At 35.1% G+C, this 21500-nt stretch overlaps 3 protein-coding genes across 3 annotated transcripts in view; 2 read left to right on the forward strand and 1 right to left on the reverse strand.

Moving 5' to 3' along the window:
* LOC112041048 (putative disease resistance protein RGA3) overlaps positions 1–7963 on the forward strand; it is a 40863-nt gene extending 32900 nt beyond the window's left edge. Inside the window, exons 10-13 of the mRNA XM_065782668.1 lie at positions 6427–6532; positions 6936–7088; positions 7225–7265; positions 7405–7963. The gene's annotated coding sequence lies outside the window, so the exon portion shown is untranslated. The remainder of the gene's footprint in view (positions 1–6426; positions 6533–6935; positions 7089–7224; positions 7266–7404) is intronic.
* On the reverse strand, positions 1798–15698 carry LOC112041052 (uncharacterized). Its single transcript, XM_065782669.1, has 8 exons — positions 15611–15698; positions 15145–15384; positions 12242–12534; positions 11408–11677; positions 4341–4423; positions 3120–3594; positions 2795–3019; positions 1798–2227 (listed from the first exon to the last, which is right to left on the reverse strand). Exons 1-8 carry the CDS (start codon positions 15696–15698, stop codon positions 1946–1948), a joined length of 1956 nt encoding a protein of 651 aa, XP_065638741.1. The 3' UTR covers positions 1798–1945.
* A 15-nt stretch (positions 15699–15713) lies between these two features.
* Positions 15714–17067, forward strand: LOC136071400 (protein-tyrosine-phosphatase PTP1-like). Its single transcript, XM_065782629.1, has 4 exons — positions 15714–16203; positions 16289–16385; positions 16492–16574; positions 16678–17067. The coding sequence occupies exons 1-4, from the start codon at positions 16198–16200 to the stop codon at positions 16891–16893; spliced, it is 402 nt and encodes a 133-aa protein (XP_065638701.1). The 5' UTR covers positions 15714–16197; the 3' UTR covers positions 16894–17067.
* Positions 17068–21500: the final 4433 nt, after the last annotated feature.

The raw sequence follows: 21500 nt of genomic DNA on the forward strand, positions 1-21500 counted from the left end.
GCTGGGATGAAAGCAATGTGACTGAAAAACATTGATACTTAAGAAAATTAGGAATATAAAATAAACAATGACCCTTGACTTTTGCTGCTTTCACATACACATTTAGACTTTTATACTCCTTTTGCGTTAGAAATTAGGTATATGAATGTAGTAGTTAGCCTCATACCTCCGGTCATGCTTGGGAGTTAAATAAATTATTGCTATTTTGTTGACAATAATATTTGTTAATGGCTTTTCTCCCCCATGTGTATGTTAAAAAATACTTAGTATTCCCAAAAAAATCATCTAATTTATCGTCAAAGTATACCCAAGTCTAATGTAGTAATTCTCTACTTCATGTGTGAGAACAGTTGTCTTTCAAGATTTTGATTGTTCTTTGGATTGCCCAAACATAGTATATAATAATAATATATCCCAATTTAATTTTTACAATTTGAGTATATATATATATACACACACATTCATACAGAAATATATACACATAGATACATAATATGAAAGTAATAAAACGTGACTTTCAAAATAAATAAATTTATAAGTAGATAGTGAGGTGAGGGATAAATGTAACATTTATATTTTGCTAATTTTCTGATTGAGAGCCCGATTGGGATGATTTTTTTTTTTTTTTTTCTATTAGCTTCTTTCGTTTATTTATTAAGTACAATTTTAAAAATTAAATAGAATTTCAATTTTTCTAGTTAAGATATCATGCACTAAATAAACAAGTAAAACTAAGCTCATCCAAATTTTTTTTTTTTTTTTTTTAAATAAAGAAAAGAAAACTATTGGAGATTTATGTATAAATCAAATTTATTTAGTAATTAAGAATGTGGAAATGTGAAGCTGTTCCCTTAAGGAAAAGCTTTAATACGAGCCTATGAACTGATTAGCCTCCAAATATAAGCAAGCAATGCTAAATTTGTTTCTGCTTAGTTTAGTTTTGTGATGCATTTATTTTTGTCTCATTCTCATATTTGATCACAATCTATGTTCCAAAGAACAAGTTCATTCCCTGCCCCCTTCCCATATCTCCTACCTAAGAGAAAGGGAGGTGCGATGAAGTTTTGTAGTAAATGGCTGAACGGGCCAATGTTAAATTACAAATTACTTCATTCATCTCATCCAGTTTAGACGTTAAAAAAACAAAACAAAGCAAAGATTCTTTATTGTATTTCAATTCATCTTCGGGTGCAAATCGACCGATAAAACAATATAGGGAGAACATAGAATCATAAAGAGGAAGAAGTGGTATTTTGTGTAACAGATGCATACAATACCCCTCCTCTGACATAGGGGTAGGCCCCATGCTTAGTCCATGTGAGATGTGTGTTGTATGCAACCATTCCTTAAGATAATAAATCGTAATAAAATATTTGTACTTTATCTATAATATATGAAAAGTGTTACGTGTCACAACAAATCATAAGTTTACCGTTGAAATTACTTTTTTGCCTCATTAATAACAACCCGTAACAATCTGCCACTTAAAATTTGTTATGAAATTTTTGTGGATAAAACATCTCTCAATGAATAGTATGCAACCAATATCTCAATATCTCACAGTTGGTGGGAACCACACATTGAATGATATGATATTGGTTAAATTCAACCGATCATGTACACAGTGCATGATGCTACCTAACCAGTATGTGGCCCCCAGATTATAGGTGGGACCGGGACCTTAAGTGCAAACCACATCTACGAGTTTGTTTTGGACCAAAACTTCAAAAATCTGGGATTCCAACAGCTATTGTCAAAAAAGTGGAGATCAAATTACCTTTGACAGAAGATACAAGCTACTCTGATTTCACGACTTTGATATTATTACATCAATGAATATAATGTTACATACTGATATTACAACAACAAAAAATGAACTATATAACAACCACAACCAATCCCAATCACTCCCCTAACCCTTTTCTACCTGTGTCTAAATAACCATTCAAACAGCTGAAAGACTAGCCCATTTCCCAAGTTCATAAGGATCACCATAGTAATACACCTTAATTCTATTAGATAATGACAACCCAGATGCCAATGATGGAGCTCTAAGACCAGAATCGTCTTGTTCCGTAGGGTCATCTGCAAATGCGGCAACATCTCCAAGAATTTTGAATGAAATTCGTCTGGTTTGTATCTGCCTAGGGAAATCAAAGTACATTGCTGTTCCCGCCTTAGCCTCTGGCAGTCGATATTCCGCAATTGTTACCGTGCTATTAGGTTCCTGTGATATTATCGTTCTAAATAAGCTCTCACTGAAATTGCAATTCACATACTTTAAGCCTTTAATTAGATTATTTTCATGTGAAAAAGAGAAACTAGACTTCAGGCCATAAAGCTAGGAATATCAACACAAGGCAAAGAGATAAGAGAACTATTCATGAATAATTACATCAGGCCCAAGCCTTTTTTTACTCCCGTTCCTGGTAAACTTACTTCCAACACCAAGGGACTCAAAACACCTAACCTTACTCACCACTCCATATTATTGGATCATTATTGATAGCCATAAAAAGAAAGCAATTGTCAACAAGAGAGGCAAATGTCATTTTTTTGTTAAGTATTTGTCAAGATCTAAAAAATTGCATGCTGAAAGAACTAGATTGGTCAAAGAAACCAAGGGCTGACCAAAGGAAGCATATGAAAGTGCCTACCATATATAAGCACAAAAGAAAACATATAAACAGAAATAGAACAACATTTTCAAATCCACTGTGCTACGTAAATAAGCTACATAGGATAATCCTGGCTAACCTAATAGCACTTTAAGACAGCAGACCCAGTAAAATACCTGGAGAAAAGATGCTTGTATATACAGCACAGCTGGAGAGATATATCTGTCTTCCAAAAATGTCAATGATGTATCATGGATATCTGACGAGGGTGAATGGGTAACCCGAGGCTTTATTGCGGTGAAAGCATCCAGACGAAATCCAGCAAGCAAAGGTGAAGCAGGAGACAGATACTGCTCCAAGGTAAGATCATTGTCATACAGCCTCTCAGCCTCAATTGGAACCTGGAAAAATAAAAGAGGATTGTCAGTTGCAATGCATACCATACAAAGTCCAATAATGAACTGAAATATGGAAGAAAAAGCACAGAAGCATTAGTTGTACCTTGAATCTGTTTAATCGCGGTGGTCTCTCCAACCAGTTTTTCAAATTCACTTGGTCAGGGACTTGAGGTGATGATGTGAGCCCCATAACTTTCTTTCCAACTACAAGAATCCTTTTGGCATGAAGACAAGGGTCACTTTCAACTGATCCTCCGAAAGAGGCACGTCGATTTACTTGTGCAAAAGGGTTTTCATCTAGAGACAAAAGGTTGAAGTCTTTCCCAAAGTTAACAGAATTTGAACCAGGTCGCTGTAGACGTAGGGTTATCCAAATAATGCGGCACCGAACGGGATTCCTGAAGTCAAATTTTACATGTCTAGGTGCTTTATCCTCTCTACCCAACTTTTCTGGTCCATAAAACTCTGGTGAAGAAGTGATCAGAGATTGAACATCCCATTTTCCCGTGCATGACCTTTCTTCCTTGTGTATTTTATTGCTAGCCCAGATTTGTACCTGTAATAACAATAAGAGGCAACTAGTCAAAGAAAAGCATAAAACAAAGTAGAATATATGAAAACCGGTGTAATGCATATAAAATATAAGAGATGAATTAACCCTAAGAAAGCCACACAGCCTACAAAGCACAAAATTATCTATTGGCGGAAAAAATTTCGAAAATGATGCAAGCACACTGCTGGCACAACAATAAGGATATAAACATGATAAATTATTGACTGTAGTAAAAGTTTAAGCTATTAGGAAATGATAAATTTAAGGCGAAAAGCACATTTTCGTCCCTATATTTTCACGCGATTTCCATTTTGGTCCCTAAATTTTTTTTTTACCGCTTTTAGTCCCTATCCTGGAAAACGTGTCTCGTTTTTGTCCTTGCCGTTTCATTAGAAACGGAAATTGCACAGGTGGCAAACGGAAGATGACGTGGCCATTAAAATAATAATAATAAATATTATTTGACATTAAAAAATGCCACGTCAGCACCTAAATTAAAAAAAATTAATTTATTAATTTTAACTAAAGAAAAAAAAATTAAAAACTAAAAAAAAATTAAAAACAGAATTACAAACAAAAAATTACAAATATAAGAACATAAAAACTTGTTCTTCTTAAATCAAAAAATAAACCCAGCAGGAAACATCAAACCCAAAATCAAAGAGCATGAACATCAAAGAACATGAACATCAAACCTACAGGGAAAAAAAAAAAAACATGAACATCACCAAGTTAAAGAGGTTGAACAAGAACAAACACAGGAAAACTCACACTAAACCACACCCAAACCAAACCAAACCAAACCATCCTAAGAATAGAAACCCAGCAACACCCATACCACTACAAGTTAATAACTTAAAAAACAAAAAGAAATTTCAAAATGCGAAATTCCAACAACAACAACAACAACCCAGCAAACCCCAAACCCCAAACCCAGCAAACCCCAAAACCCAAATGCGAAATTCCAACAACAACCCAAATGCGGAATTCAAAATGTGAAATTCCAACAACAACCTAGCAAACCCCAAACCCCAAATGCCTAAAACGATCACCGATCAAACCAACAACAATGAAACCAGTCAACGAACAGGACCGAGAAGACCGAGTGGTGTCGGAAAAGCTCCCTTCAATCCCAACCAACGAACCCAGTCAAACCCAGCACCCACCAACAAGCTCCCTTCCACCGAGACGGAACCGGACCAAGAAGACCGAGTGGTGTCAGAAAAGCTACGCCGGTCTGGCCAGATTCCAGTATCGAGAAGACCGATAATGACCGAGTGGTGTGAAGCTCGCGACGGCGGTCCTCGAACACAGCGAGGACTGAGGGGTTTTGGCCGATCGTATCGGCTTCGCTTTGCGTGAGAGAGGCGGAGAAGCCATCTCTTTCTCTCAACCCAGATCCAAAGAGAATGCCAAAAGAGAGATAGAGACAGAGATTTTGATATGAGAGACAAAGAGAGCTTTAGATGAAAGAGAGCTTCAATTTAGATGAGAGAGAGCTTTAGTAAGTTGAATCTAGTGGATGAGCAATGAACAAAATGTTTTTTATTTGGATTTCAAATAAAGGAAAATGTCGGGTTTGATCTTTGATTCTGAGTTTAATGTTGTTTTCTCATTTTCTGTTTTTAATTTTTTTTTAGTTTTTAATTTTTTTTTTCTTTAGTTAAAATTAATAAATTAATTTTTTTTAATTTAGGTGCTGACGTGGCATTTTTTAATGTCAAATAATATTTTTTATTATTATTTTAATAGCCACGTCATCTTCCGTTTGCCACCTGTGCAATTTCCGTTTCTAATGTAACGGCAGGGACAAAAACGAGACGCGTTTTCCAGGATAGGGACTAAAAGCGGTAAAAAAAAAATTTAGGGACCAAAATGGAAATCGCGTGAAAATGTAGGGACGAAAATGTGCTTTTCGCCAAAATTTAATCAATTAATCATTGTTCTAACACTCCTTATCACGTCAGGGCCTAGACTCCTCCTTTAATAGGTGAGACTCAACACGTGGGATTTTAACTCTTTTAAATGAGAGGTAGAGCAAATTCAAGATCACCTACTCAGATACCATGATAAGTTACTAAATTTCCCAAAAGTTTAAGCTACATGGGATGTGATTTTCTTTTGTCTAAATACCTGGAGTCTGGGTGTTTTGCAACTAGCAGTTCTTTTTCTTTTTCTTTTTCTTTTTTTCTTTTTCTTTTTTTTTTTTTTGGGTGGGGGGCAGGACACTAATACACTAGAAGCAATTCATTTATTTTCGGACTTACCAATTTGCAATTAATTATTTGATTGAATAATCCTTTATACTGGAAGTGGTAAAAGTCAACTGTTTTTGCAATTCCTCTTGTGGATAAATCAAGAAATTTTTGAAGCAAGAATCTAGATTTTTGTGCATCCTCTAGAATATTATCTCAAGGTTTGCAGTGTTATCAAGTTGTATTTCACATACAATAATTTCTATGTTAACTAATTGGCCATTATCTCAAGTTCAGTATATTTTTCTTTTCTTTTCTTTTTATTGGTTAGGTAACACACACCTCCTGAGTCTTGAACCCAAGAACTCATCCTCCATCCCATTATTATGGGAGGAGCCAATGAGCTTTAGCTAAACTGGTACCAGCTCTCCATGCAGGTGTTAGGTGGGGGTAAGAACATGGGTTCAAGATCCACCCACCAAGTGCTTGTGTAACTTACCAATCACAAGGGAAAGAAAATTTATCTTGATATCAGTGACAAGGGAGTACCCTACAATTGAGATTAAATACCAATTTCATGTCCTTCTAGACTTCTTGTTGAGTGCATAGAATTACGGGACTGTCATGTCAACAATTTACCCTACATATATTACTCATGACAGGGTTGCTAAATGGGGATACAATTGTGATCTCGTTTGTGTGTACTGCAAGAGAAAGCTGGCGTCAATGTTGGGCTGCGTGAGATGGGTATCTATCTCAAATATAATGGTAGTTTATTAAAAAATAATTGTTCTTACAATGTCCTATAATCTGATGTGGAAACTTATAGTTAGCCATGATTTATGGAAAACACACATCATGTTGTTGAAACATGTTGGACTGCATAAAATGCCCAAAAATCATTTTGGAGATATAAAGTTTCCTGGAACATAGTGTTAAAAATTAATGTGGTATTTTAAACTTACTTCTTTTTTGGTCATTTTCTTGCATGCATGTTATCTATAGTGTGCATGTTAGACTAGTGTCAAGCTGTCGTTTATGTCTAAAGAGATATTCATGTATTAGGAGAAGTCTAAAATCAATATAGGGCGAAAATTTACAGTTCCTTCCTGTGTCCCTTGTCCTATAAATTGATGGGCAAATGATAAGCCTTTGTTTGCTTCTTTTGCAGATCCTAATTACATGATCTGTGTTGTTCTGAGCAATGCATCTGAAACATGTGCTCAACCCTCCTTGCACAAAGGGCTATTCATGGTTTAGTGGTAGGGTATATGGATTCAAAGTCGAGCCTATTAATGGGAGGCATGCTTACATTCCATTCCCTGTAAGTTTCTTCTTGGTTGGAAATTTTTTATCTTCCTTATTCATGTCTGGCTCTCTCTGTGAGCTATATGTATGTGTTTGTGGGTTTGCACAAATGTCCAACCGACCTCTAAATATCTGGCCTGTTTTACACATAGGTTGTTGCACCTATTGATCTAGAAACATGATCAAAGAATCTGTAAGTGACTACAAGTTTTTTTCAAAATTTCATTCAATGATAAATGAGTTTTTACAATTGGGCAGGAGCATATTGGTTTTATTAGTGGCAACTAGCCGGCAATATAATATGGACTTGTTTGCTCATTTTGTGCTTGCAGTCTTCAATTGAGAAACAAAGCAAGGTCATGATAAGTGACATGATGTGGGCAAAACTGCAGTCTTTAACCAATCAGTCGAGTTTCTAAATGACTTGGACCATACAGATGTCCTTGATCGGGGATAGAAAGAAGGGATGTACCACAAATCAATATATAGGCAGACCCATTTGGAAGTAACAAGATCTAAGCATAATATATGAGTTCCTAAAGATGTCATGAGGACATAGTGAGGAAGCCACTTGGAACACCATTTTAGAAGCAAAATGGCTTAATAAAGTGATTAGTAGCACTGTCCAATCAGAGTAGCTGTTAATTTGATGTTTTCTGTGTTATTGTATCTCTTTGTTCCTTCCTGCATGTTGATACTAATTATATCATGTATGTCCTCTGAAATCTTTGTGGTTTGTTCTAGCATTTCTGATTCGTAAGATTTTTGTGTGAAATTATCCTATGTAGATGGGGTCTACCTGAGCTTCTTGACACAAAACTTTTGTAAAGAACCACTTTATGTTATTTTGAATATATAAGAAATTTGAGTCTGATGCGTATCTTTGAAAAAGGCCTTGAGCATCCATATCTACCTTGGGAAATTTTGTCATATTCTAGTTCTTCCTCTATAAATCCTTTTCTTTTAATTATTGACTGTTTCCTGATATCAAATATGCCACTTCCATGAGAAAGCCCCATTCCTTACTCTGAAGGCTACAAAAGCAATTCTGTCTGTTAAGACTCCGATAAATAATGAAACAAGTCAACCTCCTATATTTAGAGCCACTCCCAATATGTACATTGTCACAAAGCAGATATTTACCCCAAATTTTCTGCCTGTCTTTAGGTTCCTTCTCTAGGACTTGTATTGACAACATCTTGCTTAGCTTCTCTAGACTTAGGTGAGTCTACAACATTTGAAAAGAATCTACCGATCACTTGCTTAAGTTGTGAAGAAACCTCTTCCAATGTCACTCACAGCTTTAGGTGATACTCTAATTTCAACGATCTGTTGTCATTTAACCCTTAAATTTTCAACAGATTGCTTACAAACAATGAGATTCTCTGGTTGATTATGTGGCGCATTCTGCATCCACTGTTCCTTCTTTCCTTCCTGGGATTTATTCAAAACAAGGAGCTAAAAAAAGTAGGAATGTTGTTTTAGCCTGGAGTTTTGTGGCTTGGTAAAATAGTCTCCACAATCCTTTTTCTACTGTTCCTCGTAAATCGTAATAACGTTTAACACAACCTCCAAAATCGATGGAGCTTGCTGGCTGCTACATTGATTGTAAATTGAGGATGCCGGTCCATCTAGCTTTAGGCCTCCAAGGTGTCCCATTACCAAGTTTTAGTTAATTTAGTCAAGTTCAGATTGGCTCATTTTAGTTTTTTTTTTTTTTTTTTTTTTTTTTTTTTTTCATATAACATGAATTTTGGTTTGTTTACACATGTTGTCAACTCTAATCAATCTATTCATATCTATAGCCAATAAGCCACCCCAACATTTTGAGGCCTAAGCTTTTGTTGCTGTTTTTTATGATGATTATAACATGAATTTGACGAGTAATTATTCAGTATTTTAGGAGTATAATAAATATATGCTCCATTTTCTTACATGATAGTAATTAAATTTATAGTGGAACTTTCTATTTATATATGATGGTCAGTATGCATTTATTGTATTCCTAAGAGTATTAAAAAATTACACAAATTTGACTTTCACTTGTATAGTTGTATGTGGAAAGTATTATCGCTAGAGATTTTGTTTTTTATATTTTTTTATAGAAGATTGTTTATTCCGAACATAGAGAGGATCACGTTATAAGCAATATCACCTACTTCACGTTAGCAACAATATCAAGAAGCTAGCAAATTGTAATCCAATTTGAACTGCTAGTCTTCCCTTACTAGGCATCGTCAAAACTTCTAGCTCATGGATCTTTGTCAATGTCACACCCATGGTTGTCAAAATCAGGGTCCTACGTAAGATCGTGAGAGGTAGGTGTGATCGTGGATCGTAGGATCAGATTGTGAATCGTATGATCCTACATTATTTGAGAAAAAATAAAAAAAACAAATTGGTATGTTAAATAATCACATAAATTATACATTCGCAAAAAATAAAAAATTTGCATCAATTTGATGTAATTATCATGTATCATTACATCCATTTGTAAGCATCATTTAAGATGTCAAAAATCTCAAAACGTAACACTCTATTGTGGGATGTTATTTTTTATTTGTTTTCAACTAACACTCTATCTTGCTACATTAGAATAGCAAAACTTGATCTATTGGAATATTATTTTTCATTTGGGTCAAACTGAACCTTCTGTTAAGTTAAAGAAGATTACAAGAAACCAAAATAGTTTGGAATCATCAGAATCATACGATCCTGAATGATCGTTAAGATCATTGAAAGATTTAGATCGTTTTGGGCAGGTGAGATTGTAAAATCGTAGGATCGAAGGATCCAGATCGGGATTTTGACAACCATGGTCACACCCAATAGTGGCACCTGTCTACCTCTACTTCCAATGATACTTTAATTGTTCTGATTTGTCTAAACAGGTTGCTATACTGGATTTTTATGGTCTTTCGAGGGATTTTTTTAAAGAACGTTTCAGTCTTATTAGTCTGATACTTTCTAATTGCAATGTTTAATTCCCATAAGAAGAATTGTAAATTACGGTTACAGCCCATCTGTATGGGCAATGGATCAAGCTTTCAAATAAGGAAGCTATCACATTCATATGTGTGTATATATATATATATATATATTGATGAGCTATCACATTCATATATAATGCTTATGGAAGCATATATATGACAGATTTAAAAAGCCCAGTCTCTTTTTTAAACTAACACTAAAACTAGAAGCATATAACTATTCTATTAAAAAACAAGAATTAATGCTTATGTAATATTACTTGCGTAAATGTACATTTTTTAAGAGCATCCAACAAAGCTTGAGCCTAACACATCACAAGGTCCTTTGGCTTTCACTTCTTTTTTTTTCTTTTCTTTGCCTTATTTTTATTTCACACCGCTTAATCTTATTTTTATTTATTTCTTTCTTTTTTTTAAGCTAACACTTAAAAAGTAAAGCTAGAAACGTTAATATTCTTCCTTGTGTAAATGTTCCTCTCTTAACAGCTCCGAAAAAAGCTTGAAGTTTGTGATTTTATTTGTTCGGTGTCAAAGACATCTTCTAACAGTTATATGCCAATATGCAATGACAGAATGTCCTTACACTGAATCTTTGTGATTGCCAAGGGTCTTACAACTGAATTGGCACCTTCCCATGCACAAAGTACTTGGAAGTTTAGGAGAGAAAGTGTTTGAGCTGCTGGATTAATAACATATTATAACTGACTCTAAAATTGTTTATATTTTCTCTTATTAAAAATAAAAATAAAAAATCAAACATCGTAGTTAACTTTTCCATAATCTATATATCAAATAAAAGTCATATTAATTCTAGGGATTATGGGAAAGTTGAGCTACAAAACTATTGATTATTTTTTGTTGTGTGTCCAACAAAAATGTGCAGGGTTCAAATCCCCTTCTTTTTTGTTGTAACTATCATATTATTATAAAAAAAAATTATTATTATAGGAATCCATTATGGTTTTAAAAATACGATTGCAAAGGAAACTGAAAATAGTGAGTGGTTCTAAACTTCTAGGTTCTTTATTTTGATTCAAATTGGACTGATTCTTTAATCTTTTCACACTACAATTTTTGTTTTAAAATCAATTTATTTAATATTTTTTACATTATACCTAATATCTCTATAATGATATATTAATAATTAAAGGTTAACATTACCCTTTTTTTAATACAAATTAGAAGAAAAACACTTATTGTTACTTTATCTAAAGAAATTAATAAGAACAAATAAGTTATTGTCTCTATCAACTGAAATTTAGATTCATGTTGCATATTTTGTTATAACACTTGTTATTATTTAATTTTGTCTAAATAAATTGATAAGAATCTGAATGGGCCTAACATTAGGCCTCTTGACTTCCTCTTTGGGCACAATGACAGTAAGCACACCATTCTCTATTGCAGCCTTAACCTCCTCGACCTTACTGTTCTCCGACAGCCTAAACCTCCTCGAGAACCTTCTGCTGCTCCTCTCCACGTGATGACATGTGTCACTCTTCTCTTCCTGATCTTGACTCCTCTCCCCACTTATCTGTAGAACTCGACCGTCCTTGATCTCCACCTTCACTTCCTCTTTCTTTAGCCCAAGCACATCAACTTTGAACACGTTAATCTATATATCAAATAAAAGTCATATTAATTCTAGGGATTATGGGAAAGTTGAGCTACAAAACTATTGATTATTTTTTGTTGTGTGTCCAACAAAAATGTGCAGGGTTCAAATCCCCTTCTTTTTTGTTGTAACTATCATATTATTATAAAAAAAAATTATTATTATAGGAATCCATTATGGTTTTAAAAATACGATTGCAAAGGAAACTGAAAATAGTGAGTGGTTCTAAACTTCTAGGTTCTTTATTTTGATTCAAATTGGACTGATTCTTTAATCTTTTCACACTACAATTTTTGTTTTAAAATCAATTTATTTAATATTTTTTACATTATGCCTAATATCTCTATAATGATATATTAATAATTAAAGGTTAACATTACCCTTTTTTTAATACAAATTAGAAGAAAAACACTTATTGTTACTTTATCTAAAGAAATTAATAAGAACAAATAAGTTATTGTCTCTATCAACTGAAATTTAGATTCATGTTGCATATTTTGTTATAACACTTGTTATTATTTAATTTTGTCTAAATAAATTGATAAGAATCTGAATGGGCCTAACATTAGGCCTCTTGACTTCCTCTTTGGGCACAATGACAGTAAGCACACCATTCTCTATTGCAGCCTTAACCTCCTCGACCTTACTGTTCTCCGACAGCCTAAACCTCCTCGAGAACCTTCTGCTGCTCCTCTCCACGTGATGACATGTGTCACTCTTCTCTTCCTGATCTTGACTCCTCTCCCCACTTATCTGTAGAACTCGACCGTCCTTGATCTCCACCTTCACTTCCTCTTTCTTTAGCCCAAGCACATCAACTTTGAACACGTGCGCGTTCTGGGTCTCCTTCCAGTCCACTTTAGTAGCGGCAAACGATGACGATCAGAATCCAGATGGTTCATGGTCTAGTAAATGCGTTTAGAATAATGTGAGGAAGAAATTATGTACATTTTTAGACCCCTTAAACACAATCATATTAACCTAGTTATTTAGCCAAGTGATTAACTTAGGTAAATTATGCAGATCTAGGTTAACACAGATAAATCATATCATTGAAACAATGTAGAAAATAAATAACACAACGATATGATAACCTAGGAAAACCAAACTGGTAAAAAACCTGGGGAGGATTTAACCTAGCCATACTCAAGGTAAAACAGATCCACTATGAAAGAATTGAAGTTTACACAATAGCGACTTAGCCCATTAACATCTTATTGCTACCTCGAGTAGGAAACTTACTATCATGACCACATGACAGCTTCGAGCCCACGAACTACTTCTTTCTCAGATCCACAGCATCCACAAGTACTCCCACTTGTGTTTTCTTTAAGCCCTTTATGCAGCAACTGAATCGATCATCAAACTCTTGACATAATCTTGATTCTTGATAACCCTACGTATATGTGAAGGCAAACACCTCTAGATCTCACAAGAGATTCACATACACAACATAAACAAAAACTGCAACAACTGCAAAACGTGACTAGGGTTTTTCCTTTTACACTTAAAGCAAAACATAAAACCCTACACGTCAAATGGGCTTGGGTTGAGTTGGAAAATTCTGCAGAAAAACAAGCAGCACGAGCTTCGATCGATCGAGTCTAATTTTTGATTGATCGAGCTAGGCAGATTTACACAGTAAATTCTGCAGTACATTCGATTCCAACTTTACACATAAACATACTTTGAGCAAGTCTAAAATAAGACTAAACTTTTTGATCATGGTTTGTCAACATTACAAAATGAAGTTCTAATACATTTAAATCTAAAGTCTTAGAACCCAACAAATTATTTCTTTTTTTGGTGCATAGCATTGTTGGACGTTTGGGGATTTCTAAGAATAGCCAAATTTAGAATGTGAAAGCTATTATTGGGTGAAAAATATTAACAGTAATTCAGTGAGATTTGATTTAATGTAAAATTGCATGCAATTATACATTACGGAAACCAAAGAAAGCAAAATGCAATTGTTTCTTTGTGAATTGTGATGCAATTAATTTTCCTTCTTGCTAGCATGTAAGTTTTTAGAAACATGTAAAATTACAATGCGTAAGGTAGATACAAGCAATGCAGACTTGTGAGGTAAATTATGAAGGCAATGTAGACTTAAATCCTGCAATGTGTTTGGTGAGCACGTGTGGATGAGAGTGTGTTTTGGGAGAGATGAGTGTTTGATCTGTTTTAGGTTTTGTTTTTGATAAAAAAATGTGTTAGAGTAACGTCTTGATAGGGAGGTGGGTTATGGAATAGTAACAGAGTGAAGCATGGGTGAGTTAAGTGTCAAAAATGAAATTACAGGTAGGTAAGTTAAATTTGAGGCAAACCGTAGATGGATAAAGTGTAATCCCCTCCCTCCCCCCAAAAAAGAAATAAGTGGGTTTAAAGGACTAAAAAACCAATCTATTAGTTCTACTAAAGTGAGTTTGGTTTAGCTTTTTCAAACAGTGTTTTTTGAAAAAGTGGCGGTTTTAAAAAGTGTAGTATGAAATTGAGTTTTTTTATTTATTATTTTTTTAAAGTAGTGTGTTTGGTAAAAATTATCAAAAAATGTTTTTTGAAAAAACTCAGTGTTTGGCTAACACTTATAAAAGTGGCTGTCTAAGTTATAAATTACCAAAAAAGACAAGATATATATATATATATATATGAAAAGAGAATTTATTGTTTTAATTACCTCTCTTAATGCAAGTTATGGACATAATATTTTTACAAAAGTTTCACAATAAAGTTTACATGACAAGTTGTTAATGGTAGGGAAAAAAATAATGTCACTAGTAAGTCCAGACGGAAACTAATAACAACTTATTGTGTAAACTTTTGTTATAAAAGTATTTTATCAACAACACTTTTTTTTTTTTAAAGAAAAATAGCACTAATTAAAAAAGTTTAGGGATAAAATAAAACGTGACAATATTTTTATAAGACTCTTTGTTTTTAATTGTGATCAATACTAATCTAATATTTTATTAATTAATTAAATTTTATTTTGACGTACGTAAGATTTGATCCTTTAATTGTTGTGAAAATTTGTTACGTTTTAACGCGATTTTTATTTTTATTTTGTAAATTTACGGACACGTATCCCACTCCAAAATACTTTTTTTTTTTTTTTTCTTCACTTTTTTCTTATCCACCCGCTTCTTCACCATTCCCATCAAATATTTTTCTTTTCCTCCGCACATCAACTTTAGTCCCTACTTCTTTTGCTGAGACCATCTTGTCTCTTCTTCGGCTATTCTTCTTCTTCACCCACCCAAAAGACAGTTCTTCCTCACCCAAAAGACAAGAAGAAAGAAAAAAAAAAAATGAGGGAAGAAGAAGCCGGCAGCAGCAGTGGGTTTATGGAATTGCACATTTGAAGGAAAGGAAATGAAAGAAGAAACACTACTACCTGCACCGCACTGCACGATGGGATTCTGCTTTTGGACTCCTTGGCAGTGACGAGGAGGAGGGAGCAAACGCACACGCACACCCATCTCCATCATCACTATTTGGCAGAAGATGAGAAGCATCTTCATATGGAGAAATGTAAGGCAACTTCTGCCACTCATCTTCCCACTTCTTCGACTTCTTATCCATCTCAAAACCTCTCGAGAATTGCATAGGGAATGCAATAGAACCCTTCTTTTCCATAACCGAAACTGCAAGCTCATCACTCCAACAAACCAACTCCAAAACACCATCTTCATCTCTGTTCCTGCCACCTACGACTTGAAAATAGTCAGAGAACTCCGGAACTATGGTTTTTTTCTTTTTTTTCATAATTATGAGGAAGAACCAAATCCCATTTCAAGCAATCAATGATGCTAAGTGGAATTTTGTTGGTTTTTGATATCATCAAGAGCTTCAAAAGGCGATCAGCAGTCTGCTTCTTATAAGTATTGCTCTGATAAACCAAGCATTGTTCGGCGTCGAGGTTTAACGCCTCACCAGTGAGGCGGACGTGGGGCAAAACTCCGATTCCGCCGGGAAGGAACTCATCGAAAACAGAAGGGTATTTGCTGGTGAAATCATCCATGGTCTGCAACTGAAATGGGTTGGTGTTCGATTATACAATTTGAAGGATATGATCGCACAGATTCGTTAAACATTGGACTTTCGATGTATTTGGTTGTAGTATGAATGGATTTATCTTCTATATTTGTATTTGGTTATGGTACGTTGGACTTTTGAGTCAAGTTCAATTAACATATGTTATTAAGTCGGTACGTCATTGCACAAATCATACTGAAATTTGGCTGCTGACTTAATATCCAACTGGCAATCTTACTTTGTTTTACTGCGTTCTTGTCATAGAATTGGTTTGAGAAAAGTCTGGAAGTTGGGAAGAGGGTCCTTTTATTTATTTTTTAAAATGTAATCTAGGAAAGAACATATCTGTGTATAATTGTCTTCTGCATTTGCAGTGTAGAGGCACAAAGTAGAGAATATTAAACCAGACTTCTTATTGATGGCTATGAAGGCTTTAGTTGCACAACTAGGTTTGATATTGGCTGTCTGTTCTTAGAGACAGAAAGATGGGGGTAATTGTCTAAATAGTTATTTGTTTTAACTTTTAATAATGTTTCTTTCTGTTACAGTACTAAGTTTTGTTATATGTGATTCCAGGCCAATAGGATAACACCATCTGAGATAAGGAGAAGCTGTATCGTGGCTCTTGACAGTGTCAATTTGAGCAAAAATCGCTATTCAGATGTCATACCATGTATATGTCGTTTTCAAATAATGTTGCTCATATCTTTATATTCACATACTAGGTTTGAAGGGCAAATATAAGAGTGACCAGATTACTGTATTTTTGTTGATTTCAGTTGACAAGAATAGGGTTGTTCTTAACTCATGTAAGGATTACAAACCGGCAGCAAGGGGCTACATCAATGCGAGCCTCATCACGGTAGAAATTAATAAAATAATGTTTAGTTGGTAATGCCTGTTAGGAATTTATATGGTGTTTGGATGTTCTTGGTTTGACCCTTCAATATGTATCTTAATTGTAGACTTCTTCCTCCGAAAACATTTCTCAGTTTATTGCCACACAAGGTCCATTGCCACAAACTTACGAGGATTTCTGGGTGATGGTAATGCACTACCGTTGCCCTGTGGTTGTGATGTTGACTAGGTTAGTCCACAATTACAGGGTACTTCACTGTGTAGAGTTTAAGGTAATTTTTGTAATTTCCAGGTTTTGTTATCAGTGGCACTGGGATTCTTGATATCTGGATAAGTAGTCAATCAAAAAGGTTTCAAAGTTTTAATTGGATATGTAAATTACTGTTTCAAATGAAGATCTTTCATATTTAGATCTTGTTTTCTCATCCAATGCATATCTGTTGTAACTAAATAAATTTTGTTGTGAAATATCAAATATCATATGAAGGATTTTTTTTTTTTTTGAGAAACTCATATGAAGGATTAGTAACATCAACTGTGTTAGTTGCTGGGTATATTTACAATGAAAATGGGAACGGTGAAAGGGTTAGATCTTGTTCTTGCTAAATGCAAACTCTTAAATTCATTAAAGAGTCTCACAGAACAAGCATGTACTGATATATTTTTTATTGATTTTATTACACATGGGAGGCCAATTTAAAGGCTCCAAAAACTTATTTTTCAAGTAGAAATATTCATAAAAATATCATAGAAAACTCTCCACCACTTGAGCTAGTCACCTAGCCCCTTCCTTCTCAAAGACTATCAATCTCATTAAACCCTTACTCTGCTGTATCAACCAGACCCCATTGATGTTACCTCCGTTTCTGAACACTAACTCAAATGTTTTCTACTTTATGTGGAGGATTTGTTAATCCCCTATCCCATCACATTACCTCAGGCTTCTCTTCCAATCTTTAGCATCTACATCCCCTTTTGAACTATGCTCATTCAAAAGGTACCATTTTCTGACCTATGATGCATAACTTTCTCTGAACCTATTAACTGCTCAAGTAGAGGCAAGCAAGCATCTTTTGGTTAATTTACACCTGAAGAATCCTTTGTAAGTTTTCCAATGAATATATGGCTGTTATTAATTTTGAGGTGACTAAATATAACTCTACATATCTTATTTCATTCTTATTTTTCAGAAACTTTTCTGAATTTAAATTTTATTTGCAGGTGGTAAAATGTGGAGATTATTTCCAAGCTGAAGATGGTCCCAAGGAATTTGGTAATATGCATATAGTCACTAAATGGATAAAAACTACCGACGCTTCAATAGTGTTGCGCCATTTGGAGGTGAGATATAAAGAGGTTAGATGAGTTTTTTTAAAAGAATTCTGACATAATCCAATTGACGCTTTAAGGACTGTTTAGGCATGCCATATAGGGGAACAATATGGTGAACAATCAGCATGGCCAGAGATTATTTTGCAAGAATGAGAATGCGGGCATTACACACATACACGCACGCGCGCACATGTATATAAATGGAGTGGTACTCTAGTAAAGGGAATATATTCAGGACAAAACAACCTGTAAGTAGAAAAAGACTAATTCCTAAGATCCAAATCTTCACAAACTCTAGTGTGCATCCAACCATAAGGAGAATGAAGGAACAACTGCTTCTACTCCAAAACTATGGGAGTTTCCCTTCCCCTGCACACACACTGCATAAGACATAAATCCACAGGCTTCCAAAATTTAATGCTTGCTTCTCTCATAAGTTTCTTTTTTGTATGGTTAGATAGAGCATATCTATTTTGTACTTAATCCAAGGTTGTACCTAGGTGCAATGGTAAGTATCCTCCATCCCAGTGATGTGTCCAAGTTCGAGGTTGAAAATCAACCTTTCTAAAAATTGGGGTAAGGCTACTTACCAATTACCTCTCCTAGAACTCCTAGAAGTGGGACCCTAGTGCATTGGTATGCCCTTTTTAGTTTTTTAGTTTTTTCTTTTATAAGTAATAAGTTATATTGATAAACAAAAAAAGAAAAAAAAAGAAAAAAAAAAAAAAGGAACACCCTTGTACACAGGGAGTGAACAAGGGAAAAGAAATCAAATACAAAAATTGCAAGAGTCTAGGAAATCAATAAAAGAAGGGAATGATTGTTTTTGCAAAGCAAACAACCAATCCCTTAAAGTTCTAAAAAAGAGTAGCTTGAGGTTCGGAATAGATCTCTCAATATCTTCAAAACATCTACTATTTCTCTCCCTCCATAGACACCACATTAAGCAATGAGGAATGATGGACCAAATGTAACCATTTTGATGACGACCAAAGCTGCCTTGCCAACACCCTAACAGCCCCAAAACAGTGTGCGGCATAACCCAAGTTACTCCAAATAGACCCAAAACCATAGACCATAGATCCATAGCAAAAGGACAGCAAATGAATAGATGGTCAACCGATTCACCATTTCTCTTACACATGTAGCACCAATCCAAAATCCACACCTTCCTTTTTCATAAATTATCAATCGTCAAGCATTTCCCTAAGGCAACAGTCCTAACAAAGAAAGCTACTCTAGAGGGAATCTTCTACTTCCAAATACTTTTCCAAGAAAAACCAAAGAAAGTGTTGCCAACTAAAATTCTATAATAGTCTCTAACCATGAAGCCCTTATCTTTGCTAGGTATCCAACACATTTTATCCTCACGTAGCCCCCTTAAAGGAGAACCATATATGGTTTCCATGAAATCTGACATAGCCTCTAGATCATGCACCCCCCTAAAGAATCTCACATCCCAAAAGAGGACACCATTGGCGGACTTCATAAGCTCAACCACACTGGCATCCTTATTCCTGCAAAATCTAAACAAGTCAGGATATCTAACAACAAGAGAAGTCTCTCCATACTACCGGTCTTGCCAAAACTTCACTCTAGACTCATCACCAATATCATACAGAATATGACGCGAGAAAGAAGGCCATCCCTGACTGATATTTTTCCATAAACCAACACCATAAGGGCTAATCACAGATCTTGTACACTAGCCCCCCCACGCACATCCATACTTCATCTTTATCACTTGTCTCCAAAGGGCATCTTTCTCAATCCCAAATCTCTAAAGCCACTTCCCAAGTAAAGCTTCATTGAAAAGTCTTATCTTCCTTATCCCTAAGCCACCTGAAGAAATAGGAGCACAAACAGTAGCCCAGTTAACCAAATGAATTTTAGGATTATCTCCAAAACTGCCCCATAAGAAATTCCACTGGAGCCTCTCAATTCAGTTAGCCACACTAGCAGGTATAGGAAATAAAGATAAAAAATAAGTGGGTAAATTAGAAAAGGCGCTTTTGATTAGGGTGACTCTACCTCCCTTGGATAAATATAAGTGCTTCCAACCTGCCAATCTCCTCTCAATTTTCTCCAGAATTGGATTCCATATAGTCTTATCCTTAAATTTATCACTCAAAGGAAGACCTAGATATTTCATTGGGAGAGAATCCTGCTTGCAGCCAAGAACGACCAGGAAAAGGTCAAAATTATGGACTACCCCTTCTGGAACCAATTCAGACTTGCCCAGGTTAATCTTTAGACCCAACACCACCTCAAACCAAATAAGAATCATACAAAGAATCAAAATCTGTTCTAAATTAGCCTCACAAAAAATTAGCCTATCATCTGCAAAAAAGAGATGAGACACTGCCATGGATCTTCCCTCCAAGTTCCCCACACTAGATCTTGACATGCGTCCTTCATGAACTGCTTTATCCAACATCCTTCCAGGAGCTTCCATCACCAAAACAAACAACAATGGAGACAACGGATCACCTTGCCTTAAACCTCTGGTGTTACTAAAGAAACCACAATGAGAGCCATTAATTAAGATGGAGAAACGAATTGTAGATAGACAAAAGAAGATTCATTGTCTCCATTTGGCAGAAAACCCACTTCTTTCTAACATCTGCAGTAGAAAACTCCAGTTTACATGGTCAAAAGCCTTCTCCACATCCAGCTTACAAATCAGCCCCGACACCCCAAACTTCAATCTACTGTCAAGACATTCATTAGCAATAAGAACAGGATCAAGGATCTGTTTGTCCCTTACAAAAGCATTCTGAGATGCTAAGATTATATCCCCCATCACCGTGCGGAGTCTATTAGCCAAGACTTTAGCAATAATTTTATAAACCCCCCCAACCAAACTAATGGGCCGAAAATCCCTAATCTCACTTACTGCATGTTTTTTAGGAATGAGAGTAATAAAAGTTGTGTTTAAACTTTTCTCAAACTGACCATTGGCAAAAAAATGATGAAATACAGCCATAAGATCAAGTTTAACAATCCCCCAACAAGCTTGAAAAAAAGCCATTGGGAAGCCATCTGGACCAGGAGATTTATCACCATGAAAACTCTGAACAACATAAAAAATTTCAGCCTCTTCAAAAGGTTTCTCTAGCCAATTCGCATTATCGCCAGATATCATTGGAAAAACCAACGAATCCGGAAATGGTAACCTGCTGCTTAAAGTACAAATTCATGAAGAAATGAGTAATGCAATCTGCAAGTATACCCTGACCTGAAGACAAGGTACCATTAACCATTAGGCTTTCAATACCATTATTTTTTTCTGTTAGAATTAGCCATTCTATGAAAGAATTTGGTATTGGCATCCCCTTCCTTCAAGTGCAACACCCTAGACTTTTGTCTCCAACTAATCTCTTCCATAAAAGTCAACTTCTCAATATCTGCATGAAGATTAGTTTGTTCTAACTTCTCCTCAGCTGTTAAACTGTGAGTCTCCTCTTTAGCATCCAAAACATTCAACTTGCTCCAAAGGTCCTGTTTCTTAAATGTGACATTGCCAAACTCAGTCTTATTCCACCTTTTTAAATCCAACTTCAAGGCAGCCAACTTTTTAGCTAGTAACAACTTGGGG

Source organism: Quercus suber, unplaced genomic scaffold, assembly GCF_002906115.3.
Source record: "Quercus suber isolate HL8 unplaced genomic scaffold, Cork oak 2.0 scaffold_309, whole genome shotgun sequence".
NCBI lineage: Eukaryota > Viridiplantae > Streptophyta > Magnoliopsida > Fagales > Fagaceae > Quercus > Quercus suber.

What these genes read in the sequence shown, in the direction of transcription:
- LOC112041052 (XM_065782669.1), bottom strand. Translation starts at nt 15,698, where the DNA reads ATGGATGATTTCACCAGCAAATACCCTTCTGTTTTCGATGAGTTCCTT. An exon ending in AGGAAGTCAAGAGGCCTAAT is followed by an intron (nt 11,678 to 12,241) that starts GTTAGGCCCATT and finishes TTTGATATATAG; the next exon opens with ATTAACGTGTTCAAAGTTGA. An exon ending in CGCGATTAAACAGATTCAAG is followed by an intron (nt 3,020 to 3,119) that starts GTACAACTAATG and finishes TTATTTTTCCAG; the next exon opens with GTTCCAATTGAGGCTGAGAG.
- LOC136071400 (XM_065782629.1), top strand. An exon ending in CTATTCAGATGTCATACCAT is followed by an intron (nt 16,386 to 16,491) that starts GTATATGTCGTT and finishes TGTTGATTTCAG; the next exon opens with TTGACAAGAATAGGGTTGTT. An exon ending in TCAATGCGAGCCTCATCACG is followed by an intron (nt 16,575 to 16,677) that starts GTAGAAATTAAT and finishes TCTTAATTGTAG; the next exon opens with ACTTCTTCCTCCGAAAACAT.